The sequence below is a fragment of the Cibotium barometz genome, chromosome 53 (genome assembly GCF_041138505.1).
Source record: "Cibotium barometz isolate CiBa-2024 chromosome 53, ASM4113850v1, whole genome shotgun sequence".
Taxonomy (NCBI): Eukaryota; Viridiplantae; Streptophyta; class Polypodiopsida; order Cyatheales; family Cibotiaceae; genus Cibotium; species Cibotium barometz.
The window spans coordinates 27899534-27926102 of NC_141098.1; the positions used below are offsets into that span (position 1 = coordinate 27899534).

The window sequence follows — 26569 nt, forward strand, 5'->3', positions numbered from 1 at the left end:
CGCCAACTCCAGGATGTGGAACCTACTATCCCCCTATCCACCCTCACAACACAAACTCACCACCATACTCCACACATCCGCCACAGCTTCTTTCATCTGCACGCGGCGGTCTACCGCCAAGCCACCTTGCGGTTCCATGCCCTTGAACTGTTGGTATGATGACGAATGTCGGGCCACACGCTCCCGTCTTAAGCATGAGGTACGGATTGGGCAACACGAAGCACCAAGCGCAACGGATTTCTCAACGGCTCACCCAACGCAAGAAACGGGAGTTCTATGCTCGGAAAGAGGATGAGTTATACTGACTTTTCTTAGGGCCGAACTGCAAAGAGGCATGGAGGAAACTCCGAGAACATCGCCCTCCCACACCTATCACCTGCCCAGACACATGGCACTCCTATGCACGCTCCCTCTATCATATCCCCCATCAGCCACCCCTACCCCCACCACCAGACCCCCGCCCCACCACCTCCACCTTCTTCACAAAGGGCATGGTCCTCAAGGCCATTCGTAGACTACGCAATGGGCGAGCCCAAGATCATGAGGGACTCACTGCCGAGTACATCTCGCATGCCCATGATACCCTAGCGCCCCCACTAGCCTACAGCCCTTTGTGAAGGATTTCCACCCTCTTGGTCCACCAACACCATCACCCCCATCCTCAAAGCCGGCGATCCACTTGATCCTAATAACTACAGGACGATCATGATTGGCCACACATTGGCCAATCATGATCGTCCATAGAGTTTGGCCACACATTGGCGAAACTTTATGGATGAGTGCTAGAGGCGGAGCTCAGTTCATTTGCAGAGAGCCAAGGATGCAGAGCCTCAGGACAAGCTAGCTTTCGGAGGAGCTACTCTACCCTTGACCACATCTTCACCCTCCGTGCCATCATCGAGGAGGTTTAGAGCACGTCACTAGAGGATTTACTGCTGCTTTGTGGATTTCTGCAAAGCTTTTGATACTGTACCCCGAGCCCGCCTCTTACATCGTCTAGAGGAGATCGGAGTCCCATCTGACATGGTTTGGAGAATCATCGCTCTCTATGAGTCCGTCACCGGACGCGTGAGAGCCCCAAGAGGTACATCACAGGAGATCTCCAGCACTATTGGGGTGAAACAGGGCTGCCCTCTATCACCCACTCTTTTCGGCCACTACATTGATGAGATCTCGAGCTTCATTGATGGATTAGGCGGGGCTGGTCCCACATTGGCAGGCATATTGATCCCATACTACTTTATGCAGATGACATCGTCGTCCTCTCTGACTTAGCCGAAGGGCTTCAGAGACATTTGGATGCCTTACATGACTTTTGCACTCAGCGGGACCTCTCTGTTAACCTTGGTAAAACCAAGGTAATGGTCTTCAATACCTCTCACCTTGTCACATCCAGATTGAGCTTCACATATAGAGGGGATCTTGTGGAGATTGTCTCATCCTATCTACCTTGGTGTCACTTTCAGTGGCCCACGCTTTACCATGCTTCCCGCAGCACATGCCAGAGTGACGCGGGGATATGCAGCCTTGAGCTTACTTGAGCGGCAGTGCTTCCAGGCACATTTCCAGGAGCCCAGGACGAAGGGCTGGCTTTTTGCCACCCTTATCACACCAGCCTTGATGTATGGAGCAGCTTTCTGGGGGCTAGATTTATCCGATGAGGATTGGCAGCGAGTTGAGAGGCTCTAGGTCATGATGTTCTCCCGTATGATCCGCAGCAAACCATCAGTCCCACACCAGATTATCCAGGCAGAGTTTGCTGCAGCCTCGATGGTAGTGGAGGCACTCTTCCAGACAGTCACCTACCTCCATCGCATCAGTCACATGGATCCCCACAGGTACCCGAGGCTTGCCCTAGAGTCCTCTCGACAGCTAGCACTTGAGGGGCACTCTGGAGTATGGTATGCACTACTTGGTTCTCAATATATGGGCTCTGCATGGACCGCCTACCCACCCTTCAGTACAGTTTGGACTCCCCTTTTTTCTGGCTGTCTCACGAGGATACCAACCGGGTTATCCGGTCAGATCTTCTTAGCCTCTACACACATTGCACATGGATCACGCCCCCGGAGCTCTGCACGAAGATGCACTTTTACAGAGACCACTTCCTCACACTCACTGAGGATGGATTCATCCAGTAGCCGGGCTACTTGAGTGTTGACATGCCCCATGCCATGCGGATTGCGATTGGCCAGATACGGGTTTCTTCCCACCGCCTCAGAGTGGAGACAGGTAGAGCTGAGCGCATCTTCAGAGCCGGGAAGCTCGTATGGACACCCAGAGAGGAGAGGATCTGCCGACTAGCCACACAGAGGTTGAGACGGAGGAGCATTACATATGCCGCTGCCCAGTATACTATGAGATCCGCGGGAGGTTTCACTGTCTATTTTGTGAGGGATTCAATCCACTCTCCAAGATCATTGACTTCCAGGACCAGCGTTGCCTGGGCCTCTTCCTGCTTGAGCTCCGCATACACAGGGACACCTTGTTGAGACACATGCCCGAGCCGCCCCGCCCCCTTCCTCCGCAACCAACGATCACCAGTTTCTTCCGGACCCAGGAGGTGGAGGACACTGACATAGTGGATCTTGTGGACCCTCCACGAGCTGCTCTGGACCTACCTCGCTCAAGACGAGTTACCTCGGACTGAGCCTCTACACTCCAGCGTGCTCGACACTCCTAACCCCCCTCGTCGGCCACGATCACCTCATCAGCTCCAGATCCAGGACATGCTCCACCGCCATCGAGCTACCTTTCCACGCGACATAGCTGAGGGAGACCTCTCGGCCATACTTGTCAGCCCCATGCTTGACATTTTTGGAGAGTGGTATACCATCTACTCGGAGCTGATGTTGCTCCCATATTTTTGTGTTCTTAGTATTCCATGACGAGTTTCCATGGACAGTTTTGTATCACCCCAGTGAGATAGCTATATTTATGTTTTCATTCTGTTTTATTTTCCATTCCATGATGAGATATGCCATGGACATTATTGTATCACTTTGGTCTCATAGGCCCATTGGGTCTTTAGTAGACGCTTAATATATCTTTCTTTCTTTGTTTCTTTCTCTCCTCTCTCACACAAGCACTTCTGCCACGCCTGCTGTGCCCAGCCCACCCCGCCATCTCTCTCTTTCCGAAGTTTTGGAGTCCACGTTTTGATATTTGTCCAAGTCTCTTCCTCACCTTGGCTGCATGGTGCCTGCTCTCTAGGAGAGGACAAGGGAAATATAGAGCAATGTGCTACTCTCTTGTTGTTTGCAAGCACAATCCAAGTCTTACCTCACACCTCGATTCCACACCTAACCACCTGCTAGTACAGGGCACTCACCAAGAGCATTCCACACATTCTTGGGCGCCCAGTTGATAGGGACTAATATACTACGTCCTGGCCAGATCAAGCATCTTTCCATAGATATTGGTGATTAAACAGCAACATGTGTCGTAGAAAAAAGTCCTTCCAAGTGTGGAGAAAAGTGTATAGCGTCCCCTGCATAGCTGGGGAGCCAAGAGTATGGATGAGGCCAGTCCAAATATTGCAGATGACCTCTGCAAGAGGTGTCACCGAAACTTCTATGGTTTCTTGCCATGCTGCTATACTGCTGATGAACTTCCAACAAGAGTAAGGGGAAGTTGTGGGAAGCTAGGGAGGTGAGCTGCCATGACAGACATTTGTTGATGTGACAGATGAAGAATGGATGGATGGGCCTGCCTCCATCGCCCACTCCATGGTGTCCCATCATTGTGGCAATCCTTGGGACTTTCCTTAAATCTTTTTTTCCCCAGGAAAAAGATCAAAGTTAAGTACAAGGGCTCATGTAGCTTGCATATCGGTCATGGTGCAAAGGATTTATTAAAGACTAGGGTCACTTGACCTCTTCAAAATTGGCACAAGAAAGAGGGCAGAGGTCTAAAGTGCTTTTTTTTCTTGTCTTTCTTCTTTCTGTTTGCTCTAATGCCATTATTTTTTTTGACCAGGGGTGCTTTAATGGATGATGCAACCATACTTCTATGTGGACATTCTTTTGGAAGTGAGAGTCTCCAACGTGTTCTAGAAAATGTAAGTGGTGGTTTATGTTTTTTGCACTGTGTTCCCACTTGCAATCAAGTACAAGCAATACTGGTGTAGTTTATGATATTGTGTTGATTAACCGATGTGGAAACAGATGGTTATATATTACCTCACCATAAGTACTAGATTGATGTTTTTGGAAAAAGTTTTTTTCGAAGATTCTGGTAAGAACTAGCTTGATTATGTGCATGCATAGATATATCTACACACATAATTTCTACATAGATTATTTATATGTATGGAATACCTACACAAGCTATGTATGTGTGTACAGGCATTGCATGTGACATACATACACACACTGTAACCTGGATAGGGTGTTTAAGGAACTTTACTCAACTATTAGACAAGAGATTTAGATGAGATGACAAATTTGCAAACCATTCCACATTCACACATCAACATAGAAACAACATTATGAGTTATAGACACTACACTGGACTGGAATGCCCCCCCCCCCCTCTGTGCTCCAAGAGTCTCCAACGCGTTCCGTGCTCCCATCGTGCTCCATAAGTCTTCAGATGACAGCCTTCAACAACGAACTGAACACAACCTTGGAGTCCACACCCATTGGTATGACGATGATATGGAACCAAAAGTGGAGAAGAGAAGCCTTTTGCATCCTCCAAACAGTAGTACATGGTATGGTGGCCTCCAATTAGCATGACGACAGGCACAACGGAGACACTACAAACTGTATGGCTGTACGACCAGTTGTATAACAGTACAGAATGTCGTATGTCAACTTCGAGGTGGATTACGTGAAGGTGTCAGAATTGCCATATGACATGTATGGACCAGGTCGTACAGTACAGACAGCGTGGATCTGGTTGTACAGGCGCCCAATAGATTTCTGATGATATTGAAAACACCACACCCTGGGGTTGTGGAGTTCCGGGCGTACCTGGCTCCTCAGGATGACACATAAAATCAAGCACGCAGCACAAAGCATACACTTGCTCAAGCATAAATCTAGTGTCACGCACACTTATGCTAAAGCAAATTGCTCATGCAAGAACTCTCTGTTCACAATGCCTGTAGGAGTAGTGCCACTTGATCCTGAGAACTTGGGAATCGGTCCTCCTACTGACATAGATCCGGGAATTGTATTGCTCGATATATCTTGCCACCAGGCTCCAGGAATAGTATCGTTTGAGCTACTAGCTCACCACTGAAGCTAACACACGTAGACTTTGGGGATCGTTCCACTTGAGTCCACTAGTGTGTGAAACATATCCATGGATAAAACTGGCGAACAAATAACTTCTATTAACAAAATAAAATTATTACCAATATAATCGGGGACTAATCCAAAACGCTGACATCCCCCGCGCCCCCCCCCCCCCCCCCCCTTCACCTCGCGCGGCTTCTAAACAGTTGTCCTCAGCTGAAAAGCCTCTAGATACACTTCAAGGATTTGTGGATAATCCTTCTAGTAATCCTCATCCAACCATTTTGCATCTATGGTCGGATATTTTTTCCAAAGTCTTGCCTTCTTCTCCAATCGTACATGTGCTTGGGTTGTATGTAAGATTAGGGTTTGCTTGGTAGGAGCCTGACAGGAATGATGTTTGTTGTTTTGTCAAAACATGTGGGCTCACTTAACATAACATGCTTGCAAGTTGTCCAAAATCAATAGGCCTTATATGTCTCAGCCCCCCATGTTTAAGTCAATTGACTCTTGGAGTTTTCCTGTTTCTTCCCCTCAAAAACCGTTTCCAGTTCTCCGTTTCCCAAAACTATGCTCTGAAATTGCAAATTAACTATGCTCTGAAATTGCAAATTGATTTAAATGGTGTCACAGCAGACGTGTGATGTTAATGTGCTTACCCTTGTGGATTTGTGACGTTTCAACAGAATGCCTGTATATCATGCGGAGCAGCAGCTAAGAGGGAAGATATGGCGCCAAATCATGGTATGTTTTGCTGATTCTTCTTTCTCCCCAAAAAAAAAACTATGAGTGTTATTGATGGTAAATGAGTCTATCTGGGGTTTGTGGGATCTCCCTGGGGGGGCTTTCCTTGCTAGTCAAAGGGTCAGGCCTTGAGGGCCTTTCCCCCTTAAGCTAACCACGTTAGTTTGGAAAAACAAAGAAGAACCCTTTCTGTAACCACGCTTTGCTATGTACACAACTTGCTTTAGAAGCATATGTGTGTGTGTGTGTGTGTGTGTGTGTGTGTGTGTAGATCACCTTATAGAAGCTTGCCAATATATGACCTATTGGCAGTGTAACATTCAGAGAGGATATGAGCCCTGGAACTCGCGCTTGCTGAAGCTCTCGCCTCCCCCCCTGCTCGCGCCTTCGTCCTGCCTGCTCGCGCTGTCGTCCCCCCCCCCCCTGCCGTGCCCGCCCCCCTTTCGCGCCCGCCTGCCCCCCCTTCCGCACCCGTCTGCCCCCCCTTTCGCCCCCGTCCGCGTCCCGCCCCCTGCCCGCCTTCCCCCCTCTCGCGTCCGCCTGCTCCCCCACGCCCACCTGCCCCTTTCGTGCCTGCCTGCCCCTTCGCAACCGTCTGCCGCCTGCCCCCCTTTCGCGCCCGCCTGCTCGTGCCCCCCCCTTCGCGCCCGCCTGCCCACCTGCCCTCGCCCTTTCCCCGCCCCCCGCGCCCTTCGCGCCCTTCGCGCCCCCCTCTCCGCCCTTCCGCTCCCGCTCCCTCCTCGCTCCCCCTCGCCTCCCCCCCCCCCCCCTCTGTCATCCGCCCCTCCCCCCCTCGCTTTTGGTCTTTCCCTCCCCTTTCATCGCTTCCCCCCGTCCCGCTTCGCCCTCGCCTCAGCTTTAGACTTGATGGAGGCCCCTCCCACCCCACCTCAGAGGGACTCTTCGCAGCCCCCTCGCCCGCCTCTGAGGATACCCCCATCAGGCTTTCTCTTTCGCAAGAAGAGGAAGCGAGCCTCGCCGCAGAGGTGGAATGCCTCTAGGCACATTCCACCATCTGCCGTATAGTTGGCACCCGCCCCAGCAGAGGGGAGATCCGGGATCTTCTCCAGGCCCGCCTTCTTGCAGGTGTGGGCATGATCCTGGACGTTCAGTTACTAGGCCGCGGCCATTACCAGAATGAGTTTGAGACAGCCCAGAGCGTGGCCCAGGTCCTAGCCACGAGTCCCCTTGACATCAGGGGCGCTCAGGCCTTCTTCAGACATTGGCAGCATGGTTTCGACTCAGCAGCGGCCGAGCAAGGAGAGCGCCTATTCCATGTCACAGTTTGCTTTCCTGGACTTCGTCGCGAGTACCTTCCGCTCCTCTCCAGGATAGGATCATTGGTGGGCTCGGTGCTTGAGACTGGCCCCACAGCAGCTTCAGTGTGGCTAGAGCAGCGGGCGTGCCTTCGGTCAGAGTTTGGTTCCTGACATCTCTCCCTTCCGAAGGTCATTCAGGATGGGCCGGGGGGGGGGGGGGGGGGGGGGGGGGGGGGGGATGGATCGATCCAGAGAGTGGAGTTTTTTGGACTCCCGAACCAGTGTTTATATGCAGGCAGGTCGGCCACCTGGCCAAAGCCTGCCCTCTCAGGAGACCCCGACCTTCACCGCAGCAGCAGACCTCCGATGGCCCGTCCACAGATGCGGCTCGGCAGGCAGCGCTCCCGGACACCTGCTCAGCCCACAGAGACCTCTGATTGGTAGCCTGGATAGGGGCGCCGTAGAGGGAGACAAGCCACAGCAGCATGCCTCGAGACCGACGCAGCAGCAGACACAGCCTCAGCATCATTGGGTTCCAGTGAGGAACAGCTTTGCTCCCCTCCAGGAGGAGACCCCAGCGCAGACTGAGGATCAGGAGATGCCAGCGCCTCCCCTTCACCCCGTCCCCCCTCCCGCCTCGCTTCCACCCTCGCCTCCTCCCGTTCCCGCTCCCGCTCCCGCATTGTCAGCGTCTCCTTCCCCACCCCCTTCTCCCCCCCCCCCTCCCCTCCGCTCGCCTCAGCTCCCCGGGAGCACTGGCAGGTGTCCTGGCACTCACCTGCAGTCCGGCGGGCACTGAGCACCGACCTTGCTCGTGTACCACATAGGAGACCTACCATGCCGATTCGTGCTTCACGGATATCCTCTATCCACAGTCGGCTGAGTAGTCTCACACTAGACAGCGCTCGGAGGCTTTCGACTACTCCTTTACACGCCTATTTGGAGCGGAGGGCCCCCATGAGCCAGCACCTATCAGAGTTCATGTGGTGATACTTTCCGGCCCGAGGGGAGGAGGCACTTGATTCAGCGGTGGCCTTCTCCTTCCCTCTTTGCGGCACTAGCGACCGGGAGTGGACTCTGGATCTTGCTATTAGTATTTGTAGACACAGGCAGTTTGAGTTTTCTCACACTGTAAGCGATTTGGAGATTACAGACATGGTAGGCCGACTCTAGGAGTTGGCACATTTCTTTTGATACCGGGAGTGCGGATGCCTCCAGGAATCGACACTTGGTGGTTCGCATAGTGGTAGACCTAGCGCGAGACCCTGGCTATGTATGCATACATGAGGATTCTTTCTCCGAGCGGGAGGCAGTCGCTATGGGACACAGCCACCACTGGCGCTGGTCCGAGACTCTTGCAGCACACCAGGTGGGCAGATTCGTAGTCGCTCGGATAGGAATTACTCTCCATCCAAGCCGCTTGCGAAGGCCCGCCGTATGGCTGAGACAGCCTCCACCTCAGCAGGTCATCCATGAGGATCATCTCATGGAATGTACAGGGCCTTGGCGGCGCACACTATGTACGTTATCGTGGTTGCTTGAGGTAGGAGCTTCAGAGATGCCTGGTTGGGGGCAGTATTGATATTTTGATGATGCAGGAGCACCATTTGAGTGAGAGCAGGATTCGGAGGATATGGTTCGGTGATGCTTGGTAGATGGGACAATTTTGGTCTCCAGGTTTTGGCCCCTTGGAGGGCAGGGAGGAGTATGTTATGGTCATTGCGGATGCATGGCAGTGTTGGGCGTTTTTTCGCAAAAGGAAACCCTCCTAGCATGGAATGGATAGAAATTCTTTGGCACATGAGTGCGAGCTTTTAGCCCACCGATGTGTACAGGGTAAATAGTTGGTGATTCTCTGCTTTTTTTAGCTGGCAAAGGTTGCTTTGAAATGATGCCTAGAAGCTCTATTTGTGGACATTGCCCTGTACGGCTCCAGGGGCTTATTTATGGTCTGGTTTCCCCCGGGATGCATGTGGTATAAGTGAAATCATGGCAGGATATTTGGAAAAGCAGGAGGATGGCGTACCCGGAACAAAGGTCTTGCAAGAGGCACTAGCATGCACAAGGATATTGTGCCAAGAGGATGTTTGGAAAGTGCTCATATGCTTTAGGATCATATACGCGGAATGCGGTACCCTTGGTGGATAACTTTGGTCATAAAAAAGGATTTCTGGGCTAATATTAGTAAGCACATGGTTGAAGGATGGCGCATGGAGGTTGGTTGTTCGAGTGAAGTTCTCGTGTTTTTTGGAAGTTGGAAGCTGGTAGAAGAGAAGCGGCTGCTGCGACGCCAGCTTTGGAAAAACGGGTAGTTATGCTTGCTGTCCGGTGACTGGTGGTGCAGAGAGTGAAGGGCTGCCGCCTCTGATAAGAGAGTTCTTGGAGGTCGCTGTTTTGTGGCGCTGGTGGCGACTGCTATCGAAGAAGAGGAGGGCCGCCTTGGGTTAGCTAGCACACTGGTGGGAGACGGTGGCTAGAGAGAGCAGGGACCCTCTGAGCACGTCGTCTGCGAGTGCAGGAGTAGAGGCTGGCGTTGTAGAGGAGCCGCCTAGATGGTTGGTGCAGCTGCTGGCGTCGATTCTAGACGGCTGGCACGTAAAGAAGCGGGGGGCGCAAAGGTTAAAGAGAGGAAGGAGCAGCTTTGCTGCGGTGGCTGATGGGCTGGCGCTGTAGAAGGGGGCTCAATTTGCACGATCCTGGACTGGAGGAGAGCTTGTGGAGCACTTGTAGAGCTATGGATGCAGAGGAGACTACTAGAGGAGCTTGCCTGTGAGCCTGGAGAGCAAGATTGCAGCCAAGGAAGCTGAATTTGCCCTGAAGGAGGCTGGATACAGCAAGAACTGGTCAGGTAACTCGATTCCATCGCGAAGAACAGCTGAATTTCGAAGTTTCCAGGGTCGGGAGTTAGTAGAGAATTGGGCGACCTCATTTTTTGCCTGATTTCTGGGTCAGAAAGACAAGAAAAGAGGGGTGACCTGAATTCTGTGGATTTTGTCAGTAGGAGAATGTCAGAATGCATTGCTAGGAACAGGGGAAACTGAAGGAACTGGAGGAAAACTGTCGGGAACAGGAGAAGAAACCTGGGCGACATGTTTTTGTGTGTTTTTTGCTGTCTGGGAGTGACCAGAGACAAGGCGACTTCATAAATGCCAGTATCTGGTGTTTGGAATGTGTCTTGAGTGAAGGCGACCTGGTTTGTGTTCAGTTTACTACTGAAATTTGCTTGCATGCAGCGGTAGAAGCAGGGCGACCTTGCTACATGAGGTTTTGACTGAAGGAATTGGTGTTTAGAGGAATCACTGCCAGAAGGTGAGATTTACTGGAAAAGAATGCCAGAGAGTCGGCTTGTCAGACAGAAGTAGGGGTTTGCGGTTTTTTTGAATGTGTCAGCTTGTAGAGGTGTTTGGAGTCAGTAAACTTGCTGAATTTTGCAAAAAAAATTGGTCTATGGTGCCCCTGTTTTGGCTGTCTTTTTGGTGTGGGTGGTGTGGTGAGAACAGTGAGAAGTGTTCCAGCCGGTGGCTGGTGGTGCCCCTTTTTGTAGTTGTTGTATCAAAGTTGGGAGGTGAAGGGCTATAGAGGCATGGTCTTTTTTTCTTGTTTCCGCCTCACATCTTTTTGGTGCAAGTATGTCAGGCAAAATTCTATAAAGGTGTTTTGAGTCCGTGTACATATGGGATGCATGGTATGCAATAAAACTTTGCCCTGAATGCCCTGGCAAATGTACAGACTGAATGGCTTGCAGTGAGTTAGTACATGCATTTTTCTTTGAAGCAGCTGCTTGAGACTTGAAGTTTTTATTGTATGAGCTTTCTATTTGTCAAGAGGGTGTCTTGGATGATGTACAGACTGAATGGCTTGCAGTGAGTTAGTACATGCATTTTTCTTTGAAGCAGCTGCTTGAGACTTGAAGTTTTTATTGTATGAGCTTTCTATTTGTCAAGAGGGTGTCTTGGATGTGTGCAAATAAGAGGTGGAAGAGCATGAGAATGTCAATGATTGGGGCTTTCATGAGCCCATGATAGAAATGGATGTACATATGCTGGTTTACGTGGAGAGAGAGCCCAATCTAGACTGTAAATATTGAAATCTACAAGGGACGCCAGTTAAATATAAATTGCTCTTTGTGCTTGAATTTGGATGTACTGTGCAGATTCGGAATGGCCATATGTCTCCACATCGCAGAGGGTTTGGGCATAATAGCCATGGTGATGAGACGTAGTATGTGTGTGGATTCCGGTGCTCAAAAGATCTTGACAAAGGCCTAAATAGGCATTGCAGTATGGCATGGGAACCACCTTTAAAAAGTATATATATATATATGTATATATAAAACACCACCAAGTGGCAAGTAACAAAGGAGCCACCTGGCGCTTCCTTTGGTTGCCAACTTGTTCGCCAGCGAAATCTTCATGAAGGTTGGCGAAAGGAGTTTGGAGGGCGGTTGCCGCTTAGACAGAGGATACTTCTAGAGCGAGAGAGCTAAGGGAGAGGAGGTTTTTTGTGTGAAAAAAGGCGGATTACAAAAAGAAGCTTACGGTGTTGCCGCCTGGAGACTGAGGATTTTGGGAGAGTGCAGAGGATGGAGAGAGAAGCTGTAGCGACGCTTGTTTGTTTTTTTCTTGTGTGAGCGACCAGAGCGAAGGAGAGGAGATTCCCTTTGTGTGCGTGAAAGGCTGACAAGGACGGGCTTTTGTTGGGTGGTGCGTATGGCTGGAGCGCAGTGAAGAGAGAGCGGCCAGTTCGTGATGGAAGGCGCCGCTAGGTGGTATCCGTTGTGAAGCCGGCAGTGGCCAACGTTGCGAAGGTGGTGAAGTTTAGTTCGCTGTGGCTGCTGGTAGCACAGAGAGCTAAGGGGAGCGAAGCTGTTGGGGTCGACTAGGCAAGGAATCGCCTGGGGGACCAACAGGAAGAGCGAAGGGGAGATGAGCTGGCGCCAACTGCAGCGGACGAAGAGAACAAGCCGGCGGGTCGACTGTCAGTGAAGAGAGCAGCGAAGGAGGCAGCTGACTGGGCGGAGGGGCCTCTGGTGTGTGATCAAGAGAAAGCTTTGGGCAGCAGTGTGTGAGTTGTTTGCTAAGCCACAAGGGCAGTAGGCATACAAGGGATGTTGTGGGTCTTGAATAAGAGGTGAGCGCGGGTGTGTGTCCGGAACAGCTAGCAGTAGCTCACGAGTGTATATGTGCATGTGGAGCAAATAGGGTGCGTGCGTATGTGTTGGGGAGTGAAGTGTTATTGCAGTGTGAGTGTGTGATAAAAGGAGAGTGCAAGGAAGAGTGGGTTGAAGCTTTGTCAATTGATAAAAAGCTATGTGTGATGGATGACCCCTTGTAAATGGACAAATAGGTTTGTGTTGATGATATTTGAGTGGCTTAGCCTTGCCGACAGATAAAAGGCCTTGATAATGAGATGTGTGAGCCGTTGAAGCTGTCTCTTCTTTGGTTTGTGTGAGATAAGAGAGAGATGTGGTGAGACGTGTATGATATCGTCTCTGGTGCCTTCATTTTGTTGTTATATTCAAAGTTTGTGAGCCGGGAGGCTATAGAGGCCTTGTGTTTGTTTCCTTGTTTCCACCTCACATCTTTTTGGCGCCCCCACTGAGGATAGCTCAGGTATTTTTGTCAGTTTACAAGGGTGTATACCCTAGGAGTTGAGGGTTTCAGGGAAGGTGTTTGTCTTGGGATTTGAGGTGAAGTTTGGGGATTAAAATGATGTCTTATCCAGAGTTTTTTGGTGGTCCTAATGAAGATGTAGCAGACTTCCTTGAAAGGATGGAGGTTGCGTGCATAAGCAACCACATCAATGAGTCGGTACAGGTGTTGCGGCTACTGAGCATTTGCTTGAAAGGGGATGCAAGGACCTGGTACAGAGCTTATGAGGAGTCATTGAGGGTTGCTGTTCCACGTATTGCAATGATTGAGAATGGATTAAAGACAGCACTTAGCAACAGGTTCAAGAAGGTAGAAGACCCCGACAAGGTTTGGCATGAGGTGCAAGCTCTGACACAAGGTGAGTTGGAATCAATTGATGATTATGTGAAGAAATTCTCTTTGCTGTGGGAGACTTTATGCAGGGCTTTAGGGGAAGACCAGGTACCTCTTGACATGATGAAGAAAAACAAGTTTGTAGCCGGGCTTAAGAGGAGTATTCGCTGGAAGGTGGAATTAAAGAAGCCCAGGTCTTATGAGGATGCGGTGGAGATTGCCAAATTAAAGGATTGAAAGTTGCAACGGATGAATCAGCTGGGGATGATTCCAACTGTAGCACAGCCGGAGATTCGTAGAGTGGAGGCTACACCCATGAATGCAGTGATTGAGAGGATGAAGCCCACTGAAGCCCAGGCTATGCAGATGGTACCACAAGCTAGTCAAGGACTACCTATGGTTCCTGCAGGTTCTGATGAGGGATTGCGATAGGATATGAAACAGATGGTTGATCTTATGAAGAATTTGAGCTTAAATTTAATGGGAAGTACAGGTGGTGGACGTGGTAGAGGCAGAGGCAATAATCATGAAGGGGGAGATGGACAAGCAGGGTATGGACGTGGTCGCGGTAGGGGCCGTCGTTTCATCCCTACATGCTGGAACTGTGGTGAGCTTGGTCATCTGAGTACAGATTGTGATAAGCCTCAGCGAATGGGTGGTGATATGTACCCACTACCTTCACAGTTACCTGACAGGTCAAATGATTATGGTATTGATATCAGGGATCAAGCAGGCCCCAGTGGAATCACAGCTGAGGAGAAGGGGAAGGCAAAGGTCGTGAATGTTGTTACTCTGGAGAATGTTTAGGTAAGAGAAGAAGGAGATGTGATGCCCGTTGGCAAGCGCACAACGGATGAAAGAGAAGGAAAGGGGGTGGCTGGACCCAGCCGTAAGAAGGGGAAGCAACAAGAAGGAGAAGATGTGAAAGTTAAAAGGAAACGGAAGTCTCGTAGAAGGTTCTAGGTGTCAGACTTTCCATTGGGGGATGGGCAAACCAGCTATAACCTGAAATTTGATATGGTGAACAGGAAGGCCAACATCACCTTTGGGCAGTTGGTGGAGATGGTGCCAAAATTGAGAAGGCAATGGAAGGGACTTGTGAATCCAGTGGAAAAGGAGTCAGAGAAGAGGTCAGTCAAAGTACTATCTTTAGAAGAGCTTCCAGATATTTGCCCTATTGTGGAGATGTGGAGTAAAGGTAGGAACCTTGGTCAGGCCTATATAGATGGAGGAGCTCAAATCTATGTGATTACCCAATCATGTGTGGAGCAGTCAGGCTTGAGGGTGTCTGGGGTTTCTGGTTTTCGAATCAGGATGGCTAATCATCAAAAGGTAAAATGTCTTGGTATGGTAAAGAAGTTGGAAATTGAAGCTTTTAATGTCAAAGCTACTGTAGATCTTCATGTGATGCCTGCGGGTCTTGGTGCTTTTCCAATTATTCTTGGACGACCCTGGTTGCGAGTGGTGGGTGCAGTACAAGACTAGAGGTATGGGACCATTTCTTTGCATAATAAGCGGGGTAATAAAAAATCTTTTGAGATGCATAGTAGAAGATCTTTGAATGATGTGTGGGAGAGGCCACAGGATTCGAGTGAAGAGGAAACTACCACCAGTACTTCTGAATCGGAGATGGATTCATTGACTACTGCTTCTAGTGAAGAAGAGGCAGATGTGGCTTTCCTAATATCAGAGCAACAAGGTAATGAAGATAAAGAAGTGCATGATGTGGGTGCTGAAGGAGAAGATACTTTGGGGTCATATGAAGTGATCGAGGAGTTACTGCAGCGAAAGATAGAAGTGAAGAAGAAGCAGGAGCTGATTGAAGGAATGCTGAGTCTGGATCTTTCGAGTGGAGAAAAGGTTAGGTATGTTAATATGCTGTCTCATTTTCCAGAATTGTTCATCACCTCTTATAAGGAGATTCGAGGACTTAAAGGGCCAGATTTGAGGATTAAATTGAAAAAAGATGTAAAAACAGTTAGGCAGAAGCTTCACAGGATGGGACGAGAACAAATGCAGGCCCTGAGAGAGGAAGTTGATAAGCTGTTGAGTGCAGGTTTCATTACACAAGTGGACACAGCGGAGTGGGTAAGTCCTACAGTGGTGAGTCCAAAGAAGGATGGCAGGTGGCGTATATGTGTGGATTTCAAGCCTTTGAATGCTGCTACAAAAAAGGATCCTTACCCCCTCCTTTTTTTGGATGAGATCTTGGATACTGTGGCTGGATATGAAAGGTACAGTGTTTGTGGTTTTCAGGTTATTTTCAGTTAAAGATTGCAGAAGAAGATCAGCGCAAGACGACTTTCATTACACCTTGGGGGTGTTTCTGCTACAAAGTTCTTCCTTTTGGATTGACGAATGGCCCAGCCTACTATCAGAAAAGGGTAAATTGGGTATTATCTCCTTTTTTGGGCAAGTTTGTCAAGGATTTTATTGATGATTTTTGTATATACAGCTCCAGGCAAGAGCATTGTGATAGGCTGGCTACAGTTTTTCAGCGTTATGATGAGTGTGGTGGTCAATTAAATCCAAAAAAGTGTTTTTTGGCTCAACCGAGGGTGAAGCTCTTGGGCCATGTTGTTTCAGAGAATGGTATTGATCCAGATCCTGATAAAGTCAAGTCTCTTCTTCTCCTGTCTACACCAAAGAATACAAAGCAATTGACTACTTTTGTGCAAAAGGTGAAGTATATGGCTCGATTCATCTCTCTATCTTCACAGTTGTTATATCCTTTGCAGCAAGCAGCAAAGCATGATCCTTTACATTGGTCGGAGGAGTGTGAGGTAGTTTTCCAAAAAGTGAAAGAGGTGTTGGGTGCTATTCCTACAATGCAGGCGCCTAACTGGGAACAGGTATTTTATGTGAACCCTTCAGTAGGTGAAGATGCAATTGGAGCTATGTTGTTACAGAAGGGGAAAGAATCACATTATATGCAACCAGTCTACTGTGCTAGCAGAGTAAAACTTGCTAGAGAAAGGTTGTTATCGGAGGTGGAACTTGTCATGGTTAGTGTGATGTATGCATGTAGGCGGTTCCGCCACTACTTGTTGCCTCGCCCCTTTGTGTTTTTGACGAGTTACACTTTTTTGCCTCAGTTGATAAATGGAACAAATTTATCTAAGGCTATGATGAAGTGGGTGATTGAGTTGCAGGAGTTTACTTTCTCGTTCTTGGTGGAAGAGAGTACCAGGGCTACCTTAGCTGATCTATTGACATATAAGGAGAGTCCTCTTCTTATAAAGGAGGAGACCATCAAGAAGCCAGTTGAGGATGCGGCTGAGTTGGTGAATGCACACTTATTATATTTTGATGGTTCCTACAGGAAAAGCCATGATGCAGCCTCAGGAGGTTTGGTGCTTTATGATCCACAGGGTTGCCTTGTTTTTAAGAAGGGTGTTAAGGTGGATGCACATAGCAACAATGAAGCGGAGTATCTGACTTTGGAAGTTGGATTGCAAATGTGTTTAAAGCATGGATTCACATTCGAGGAGATGCATTGCTTGTGGTAAAACAGGTGTTGGGAGTTTGGAAGTCAAAGAATATGTCACTCGAAGAGATGTGTTTCAAGATTAAAGGTTTGTTGAAGGAATTTGAAGGTTGGAGTCTTAAGCATGTGGATCGAGGCCATAATGAGGAGGCTCATGAAGCAGCCCAGGGAATGATTGGTGAAGTTTTTGTTCTTAAAGCTCATACATCATTTTATTGTGGCAGGGAGAATTTACAGGATGTTGCGGAGTTTTTGTTAACAGGGATGATTCCTAGTGGTATTGAAAAATAAAAAAAATATGGTTTCATCAGGAAAGCTGCAAGGTATGTGATGGTTGGTGATGCTTTGTATTTGAAGGGAATTCACTTGATAATGCGACGGGTACCTTGGAAGGAAGAAATCTACAAAATTCTTAAGGAGAACCATGAAGGAGCATTCTTCAGCCTATATCCGTTTACCCTGGAAGCATGTAAAGTCCCATCTAAATCTGCCAATTGATAGGTACCATTTGCAAATCCTTGCATTACCAAAAAAGGTCCTTCCCACTTAATTTGAAACTTCTTATGAAAGGAATTATCCAGCCTGCTATTATAACGTAATACCAAGTCATCCTTCATAATTTCTTTGCGTTTAATCTTCTTGTTGATCTTCTCCAACGTCCTTGCCTGCATATCTTCATAATGCTTCAAAGCATTATCCCTGTTTAGCTGTGCTTCTTGTAAATATAACAGCCGTTCTTTAAGGGTATCTTTAGGTTCTTCCAAAAGCTTTTCCAACATTTTAACAGCTGGTATCTCCACCTCAATAGGCAATAAGGCTTCTTTCCCATAAACAAGATGAAATGGAGTGAAACCCGTACCAGTCTTAATTGCTGTCCTGTATGCCCACAAGGCAGCAGGCAACTCCAGATCCCAATTCTTGCCTCGTCGCTCTGTCACCTTAGATAAAATCTTGATCAATTCACCATTGAAACGCTCATTCAAGCCATTACACTGTGGATAGTAAGGTGTGGTAAAACTGCGACTGATCTTCATCTTTGTACACAAATAGTCCATAAGCTCTGCTCTGAAACCTGGACCCTGATCAGAAAGCAATTCCAATGGCACACCAAACTTACAACAGATATCCTGATATACAAACTTTGCCACCTCCTTAGCAGTAATTTGTTTCACTCACTTTGCTTCCGCCCACCTAGAAAGGTAATCAACTACAGTCAAGATGTAGCACTTCCCTCGGCTGGTAATAGGCAATGGTCCCACAGCATCAATTCCCCATTTTTCAAAAACATCATAAGCAAGAATTGTCCTTCTCATTTCAGGCCTTAATATCCGTCTACTATAAGCTTGGCATTGTTTGCATGACCTGCACCAATGATTAACATCCTTATGTACACTTGGCCATACATAACCTTCCTGCAATACCTTATGCAAGGTAATCTTTGAGGCAAAATGTCCACCGCATGCTCCTTCATGGTTTTCCTTAAGAATTTTGTAGATTTCTTCCTTCCAAGGTACCCGTCGCATTATCAAATCAAATCCCTTCAAATACAAAGCATCACCAACCATACATACCTTGCAGCTTTCCTGATGAAACCAGATTTTTTTGATCTTTCAATACCATTAGGAATCATCCCTGTTAACAAAAACTCCTCACCATCCTGTAAATTCTCCCTGCCACAATAAAATGGTGCATGAGCTTTGAGAACAAAAACTTCACCAATCATTCCCTGGGCTGCTTCATGAGCCTCCTCATTATGGCCTCGATCGACATGCTTAAGACTCCAAGCTTCAAATTCCTTCAACAAACCTTTAATCTTGAAACACATTTCTTTGAGTAACATATTCTTTGACTTCCAAACTCCCAATACCTGTTTTACCACAAGCAATGCATCTCCTCGAATGCGAATACTGTGTACACCATGCTTCAAACATATTTGCAATCCAACTTCCAAAGTCAGATACTCTGCTTCATTGTTGCTATGTGCATCCACCTTAACACCCTTCTTAAAAACAAGGCAACCCTGTGGATCATAAAGCACCAAACCTCCTGAGGCTGCATCATGGCTTTTCCTGTAAGAACCATCAAAATATAAGAAGTGTGCATTCACCAATTCAGCCGCATCCTCAACTGGCTTCTTGATGGTTTCCTCCTTAATAAGAAGAGGACTCTCCTTATATGTCAGTAGATCAGCTAAGGTAGCCCTGGTACTCTCTTCCACCAAGAATGAGAAAGTAAACTCCTGCAACTCAATCACCCACTTCATCATAGCCTTAGATGAATTTGTGCCATTTATCAACTGAGGCAAAAAAGTGTAGCTCGTCAAAAACACAAAGGGGTGAGGCAATAAGTAGTGGCGGAACCGCCTACATGCATACATCACACTAACCATAACAAGTTCCACCTCTGATAACAACCTTTCTCTAGCAAGTTTTACTCTGCTAGCACAGTAGACTGGTTGCATATAATGTGATTCTTTCCCCTTCTGTAACAACATAGCTCCAATTGCATCTTCACCTACTGAAGGGTTGACATAAAATACTTGTTCCGAGTTAGGCCTTGCATTGTAGGAATAGCACCCAACATCTCTTTTACTTTCTGAAAAACTACCTCACACTCCTCCGACCAATGTAAAGGATCATGCTTTGCTGCTTGCTGTAAAGGATATAACAACTGTGAAGATAGAGAGATGAATCGAGCCATATACTTCACCTTTTGCACAAAAGTAGCCAGTTGCCTTGTATTCTTTGGTGTAGGAAGAAGAAGAAGAGACTTGACTTTATTAGGATCTGGATCAATACCATTCTCTGAAACAACATGGCCCAAGAGCTTCACCCTCGGTTGAGCCAAAAAACACTTTTTTGGATTTAATTGACCACCACACTCATCATAACGCTGAAAAACTGTAGCCAGCCTATCACAATGCTCTTGCTTGGAGCTGTATATACAAAAATCATCAATAAAATCCTTGATAAACTTGTTCAAAAAAGGAGATAATACCCAATTTGCCCTTTTCTGATAGTAGGCTGGTCCATTCATCAATCCAAAAGGAAGAACTTTGTAGCAGAAACACCCCCAAGGTGTAATGAAAGTCGTCTTGCGCTGATCTTCTTCTGCAATCTTTAACTGAAAATAACCTGAAAACCCATCACAAACACTATACCTTTCATATCAAGCTACAGTATCTAAGATCTCATCCAAAAAAGGTAGGGGGTAAGAATCCTTCTTTGTAGCAGCATTCAAAGGCTTGAAATCCACACATATACGCCACCTGCCATCCTTCTTTGGACTCACCACTGTAGGACTTACCCACTAAGCTGTGCCCACTTGTGTAATGAAACCTGCACTCAACAACTTATCAACTTCCTCTCTCAGGGCCTGCATTTGTTCTCGTCCCATCCTGCGAAGCTTCTGCCTAACTGTTTTTACACCTTCTTTCAATTCAATCCTCAAATCTGGCCCTTTAAATCCTCGAATCTCCTTATAAGAGGTGATGAACAATTCTGGAAAATGAGACAGCATATTAACATACCTAACTTTTTCTCCACTCGAGAGATCCGGACTCAGCATTCCTTCAATCAGCTCCTGCTTCTTCTTCACTTCTATTCCTCGATCACTTCATACGACCCCAAGGTATCTTCTCCCTCAGCACCCACTTCATGCACTTCTTTATCTTCATTACCTTGTTGCTCTGATATTAGGAAAGCCACATCTGCCCCTTCTTCACTAGAAGCAGTAGTCGATGAATCCATCTCCGATTCAGAAGTACTGGTGGTAATTTCCTCTTCACTCGAATCCTGTGGCCTCTCCCACACATCATTCAAAGATCTCCTACTATGCATCTCAAAAGATTTTTTATTACCCCGCTTATTATGCAAAGAAATGGTTCCATACCTCCAGTCTTGTACTGCACCCACCACTCGCAACCAGGGTCGTCCAAGAATAATTGGAAAAGCACCAAGACCCGCAGGCATCACATGAAGATCTACAGTAGCTTTGACATTAAAAGCTTCAATTTCCAACTCCTTTACCATACCAAGACATTTTACCTTTTGATGATTAGCCATCCTGATTCGAAAACCAGAAACCCCAGACACCCTCAAGCCTGACTGCTCCACACATGATTGGGTAATCACACAGATTTGAGCTCCTCCATCTATATAGGCCTGACGAAGGTTCCTACCTTTACTCCACACCTCCACAATAGGGCAAATATTTGGAAGCTCTTCTAAAGATAGTACTTTGACTGACCTCTTCTCTGACTCCTTTTCCATTGGATTCACAAGTCCCTTCCATTGCCTTCTCAATTTTGGCACCATCTCCACCAACTGCCCAAAGGTGATGTTGGCCTTCCTGTTCACCAAATCAGATTTCAAGTCATAGCTGGTTTGCCCATCCCCCAGTGGGAAGTCTGACACCTGGAACCTTCTACGAGACTTCCGTTTCCTTTTAACTTTCACATCTTCTCCTTCCTGCTGCTTCCCCTTCTTACGGCTGGGTCCAGCCACCCCTTTTCCTTCTCTTTCATCCGTTGTGCGCTTGCCAACGGGCATCACATCCCCTTCTTCTCTCACCTGAACATTCTCCAGAGTAACAACATTCACGACCTTTGCCTTCCCCTTCTCCTCAGCTGTGATTCCACTGGGGCCTGCTTGATCCCTGATATCAATACCATAATCATTTGACCTGTCAGGTAATTGTGAAGGTAGTGGGTACATATCACCACCCATTCGCTGAGGCTTATCACAATCTGTACTCAGATGACCAAGCTCACCACAGTTCCAGCATGTAGGGATGAAACGACGGCCCCTACCGCGACCACGTCCATACCCTGCTTGTCCATCTCCCCCTTCATGATTATTGCCTCTGCCTCTACCACGTCCACCACCTGTACTTCCCATTAAATTTAAGCTCAAATTCTTCATAAGATCAACCATCTGTTTCATATCCTGTCGCAATCCCTCATCAGAACCTGCAGGAACCATAGGTACTCCTTGACTAGCTTGTGGTACCATCTGCATAGTCTGGGCTTCAGTGGGCTTCATCCTCTCAATAACTGCATTCATGGGTGTAGCCTCCACTCTACGAATCTCCGGCTGTGCTACAACTGGAATCATCCCCAGCTGATTCATCCGTTGCAACTTCCAATCCTTTGATTTGGCAATTTCCACCGCATCCTCATAAGACCTGGGCTTCTTCAATTCCACCTTCCAGCGAATACTCCTCTTAAGCCCGGCTACAAACTTGTTTTTCTTCATCATGTTAGGAGGTACCTGGTCTTCCCCTAAAGCCCTGCATAAAGTCTCCCACAGCAAAGAGAATTTCTTCACATAATCATCAATTGATTCCAACTCACCTTGTGTTAGAGCTTGCACCTCATGCCAAACCTTGTCGGGGTCTTCTACCTTCTTGAACCTGTTGCTAAGTGCTGTCTTTAATCCATTCTCAGTCATATCAATACGTGGGACAGCAACCCTCAATGACTCCTCATAAGCTCTGTACCAGGTCCTTGCATCCCCTTTCAAGCAAATGCTCAGTAGCCGCAACACCTGTACCGACTCATTGATGTGGTTGCTTATGCATGCAACCTCCATCCTTTCCAGGAAATCTGCCACATCCTCATTAGGACCACCATGAAACTCTGGATAAGACATCATTTTAATCCCCAAACTTCACCTCGAAACCCAAGAAAAACACCTTCCCTGAAACTCTCAACTCCTAGGGCTTACACCCTGGTAAACTGAAGAAAATGGCAGAGCCATCCTCAGTGGGAGGCGCCAAAAAACTGTCGGGAGGCTGGGAAAAGAAGAAATCCTCTATAGCTACCTACCCAGCAGCCTTGGAAAACACAACAAACACAAGGGGCACCACCAGCACGATGCTGGAAACAGAAATCTCTCAAAACACCACACAGAGATACCAAAAAAAGACAGCTTCAACAGCTCACATATCTCATTATCAAGGCCTTTTATCTGTCGGCAAGGTTAAGCCACTCACATATCATCAACACAAACCCTCACACTCTCTTACTCACACCACTCTTAGTCATACACACATGCTGCCTTTGTAGCTTAGCAGTCAACACCCGCAGGTTCTCGCACCACTCCTATTCTCACTTCTCAACATGCACACTCTTGGTCACATAAAAGCACTGCCCACAACATCTCCTTATAGGACAGAGATCACAACGCCTCCCTTTGCATAGCAGACCCGGGTTCCCCAAACCAGTCCCCAGGCTCAACCTACACACGCCCACAGCCAGCCTCACCCGCCAGTTGCATCAAGTCGACACGGCTCTCCCTCTAGCCGGCACCCTTCCACGCGGTCACATACCAAGGCGACTTCTCCAGCCCACACGTCTGACAGCTGTCGCCTGTATAGTCACCTTTCTTCACCAAGGCGAGCTCCACGTGTTGGCACCTGTTCCCCAGTAGTTGCCCGCAACCACAGTTGACACCTCTGTCGGCTCTCTCTGCTATTCGTCAGTCTCCAGTCGTTGCCCTCCACAAGATGATATCGCCAGCTCCCTGCAACTCTCTCCCTTGTTAGCACTTAGCACTGTAGGCCCTTCCTGAAGAAGCACCCTCCATACCCGCATCTACGGCCAACTCCTCCAGGCGGCTCCCATAGTTTGCTGCCCCTCTGACTTCACCTGCAGCCAGTGCCTTCCCTCCACGTCGCCCAGCTTCTCAGTCGCCAGCCTCTACTCTTCTACGGCTCTCCCCTTGTACCTGCGGCTGCGCTCCAGCCCCTTGCACCAAGGCGGCCACTCCTCCTCTTTTTTTCCTCTTTCCACACTGTGGTCTCCAGAGTCTCACCAGCCAGGCTCTTCTTTTTTCACAAGGCGGCTCCAGTTTCCTCACACCAGCGTCGACTTCCTCTTTCTCTCCTCGCCAGCTTCTAGACGTTGAGCTGGCGGCCCAACAAAACCTCCACGTAGCCTTGCCTTTTTAGCCACATCAATATTATTATTTTTTTCCTATTTTGCCTAAAGAATGGCCACCATTTATGCTTTCACACCAATACTCAAAGCTACGTCCTCCCAAACCTTCTGCAATGTGGTGACATACGGCCATTCCAAACCTGAAAGACCCTCCAAACTAAAGCACAAGAGCAATTTATATTTTGCTGGCGTCCCTTGTAGATTTCAATATTTACAGTCTAAATTGGGCTCTCTCCACATAACCAGCATATGTACATCTATTCCCACCAGAGGTTCATCAAAACCCCATCATTGACATCCTCATGCTCTTCCACCTCTTACTTGCACACATCCAAAACACCTTGTTAACAAATAAAAAGCTCATACAATAAAAACTTCAAGTCTCCAGCAGCTGCTCCAAAGAAAAATGCATGCACTAACTCACTCCAAAGCCATTCAGTCTGTACATTTGCCCTGCAGGGCATTCAGGGCAAAGTTTTATTGCACACCATGCATCCCATATGTACACGGACTCAAAACACCTTTGAAGCATTATGAAGATATGCAGGCAAGGACGTTGGAGAAGATCAACAAGAAGATTAAAAGCAAAGGAATTATGAAAGATGACTTGGTATTACGTTATAATAGCAGGCTGGATAATTCCTTTCATAAGAAGTTTCAAATTAAGTGGGAGGGACCTTTCTTGGTGATGCAAGGATTTGCAAATGGTACCTATCAATTGGCAGATTTAGATGGGACTTTGCATGCTTCCAGGGTAAATGGATATAGGCTGAAGAAGTATTATGCATGTTTGATGGTGATTGTACATGATGCAGTATTTGAAGATGTGATTTCAAATGAAGGGCAGTTTTTGGATATGGATTTAGGTCTTGAAATGCTTTTTACTGTTGATCATGAATGATTCAGTAGGCTGGGGGTTGGGCAAAGTATGTCAGGCAAAATTCTGTAAAGGTGTTTTGAGTCCGTGTACATATGGGATGCATGGTATGCAATAAAACTTTGCCTTGAATGCCCTGGCAAATGTACAGACTGAATGGCTTGCAGTGAGTTAGTACATGCATTTTTCTTTGAAGCAGCTGCTTGAGACTTGAAGTTTTTATTGTATGAGCTTTCTATTTGTCAAGAGGGTGTCTTGGATGTGTGCAAATAAGAGGTGGAAGAGCATGAGAATGTCAATGATTGGGGCTTTCATGAGCCCATGATAGAAATGGATGTACATATGCTGGTTTACGTGGAGAGAGAGCCCAATCTAGACTGTAAATATTGAAATCTACAAGGGACGCCAGTTAAATATAAATTGCTCTTTGTGCTTGAATTTGGATGTACTGTGCAGATTCGGAATGGCCATATGTCTCCACATCGCTGAGGGTTTGGGCATAATAGCCATGGTGATGAGACGTAGTATGTGTGTGGATTCCGGTGCTCAAAAGATCTTGACAAAGGCCTAAATAGGCATTGCAGTATGGCATGGGAACCACCTTTAAAAAGTATATATATATATATATGTATATATAAAACACCACCAAGTGGCAAGTAACAAAGGAGCCACCTGGCGCTTCCTTTGGTTGCCAGCTTGTTCGCCAGCGAAATCTTCATGAAGGTTGGCGAAAGGAGTTTGGAGGGCGGTTGCCGCTTAGACAGAGGATACTTCTAGAGCGAGAGAGCTAAGGGAGAGGAGGTTTTTTGTGTGAAAAAAGGCGGATTACAAAAAGAAGCTTACGGGGTTGCCGCCTGGAGACTGAGGATTTTGGGAGAGTGCAGAGGATGGAGAGAGAAGCTGCAGCGACGCTTGTTTGTTTTTTTCTTGTGTGAGCGACCAGAGCGAAGGAGAGGAGATTCCCTTTGTGTGCGTGAAAGGCTGACAAGGACGGGCTTTTGTTGGGCGGTGCGCATGGCTGGAGCACAGTGAAGAGAGAGCGGCCAGTTCGTGATGGAAGGCGCCGCTAGGTGGTGTCCGTTGTGAAGCCGGCAGTGGCCAACGTTGCGAAGGTGGTGAAGTTTAGTTCGCTGTGGCTGCTGGTAGCACAGAGAGCTAAGGGGAGCGAAGCTGTTGGCGTCGACTAGGCAAGGAATCGCCTGGGGGACCAGCAGGAAGAGCGAAGGGGAGATGAGCTGGCGCCAACTGCAGCGGACGAAGAGAACAAGCCGGCGGGTCGACTGTCAGTGAAGAGAGCAGCGAAGGAGGCAGCTGACTGGGCGGAGGGGCCTCTGGTGTGTGATCAAGAGAAAGCTTTGGGCAGCCGTGCGTGTGAGTTGTTTGCTAAGCCACAAGGGCAGTAGGCATACAAGGGATGTTGTGGGTCTTGAATAAGAGGTGAGCGCGGGTGTGTGTCCGGAACAGCCAGCAGTAGCTCACGAGTGTATATGTGCATGTGGAGCAAATAGGGTGCGTGCGTATGTGTTGGGGAGTGAAGTGTTATTGCAGTGTGAGTGTGTGATAAAAGGAGAGTGCGAGGAAGAGTGGGTTGAAGCTTTGTCAATTGATAAAAAGCTATGTGTGATGGATGACCCCTTGTAAATGGACAAATAGGTTTGTGTTGATGATATTTGAGTGGCTTAGCCTTGCCGACAGATAAAAGGCCTTGATAATGAGATGTGTGAGCCGTCGAAGTTGTCTCTTCTTTGGTTTGTGTGAGATAAGAGAGAGATGTGGTGAGACGTGTATGATATCGTCTCTGGTGCCCCCATTTTGTTGTTATATTCAAAGTTTGTGAGCCGGGAGGCTATAGAGGCCTTGTGTTTGTTTCCTTGTTTCCGCCTCACAACGGCAGGCCATTGTGGATCGCGGGGTCATTGTGCCTGGTAGAGTGCAGTATGTTATTCTGAGGATGCACGATGAGCACATTGGTGTGCTCAATGTCTATGCGCCAAATCATGCTAGTGCCAGAGCAGAGTTGTGGACCCTTGTTACA

The 26569-nt window shown here is 47.8% G+C and overlaps 1 protein-coding gene across 3 annotated transcripts in view; it reads left to right on the forward strand.

The window, feature by feature from the left end:
* Positions 1 to 26569, forward strand: part of LOC147608478 (uncharacterized) — a 96287-nt gene that overhangs the window by 53223 nt on the left and 16495 nt on the right. For all 3 annotated transcript variants that reach the window (XM_086789513.1, XM_086789512.1, XM_086789511.1), the window contains 2 exons: positions 3979 to 4060; positions 5930 to 5987. In XM_086789513.1, coding sequence (XP_086645639.1) covers positions 3979 to 4060; positions 5930 to 5987 — 140 coding nt within the window. The remainder of the gene's footprint in view (positions 1 to 3978; positions 4061 to 5929; positions 5988 to 26569) is intronic.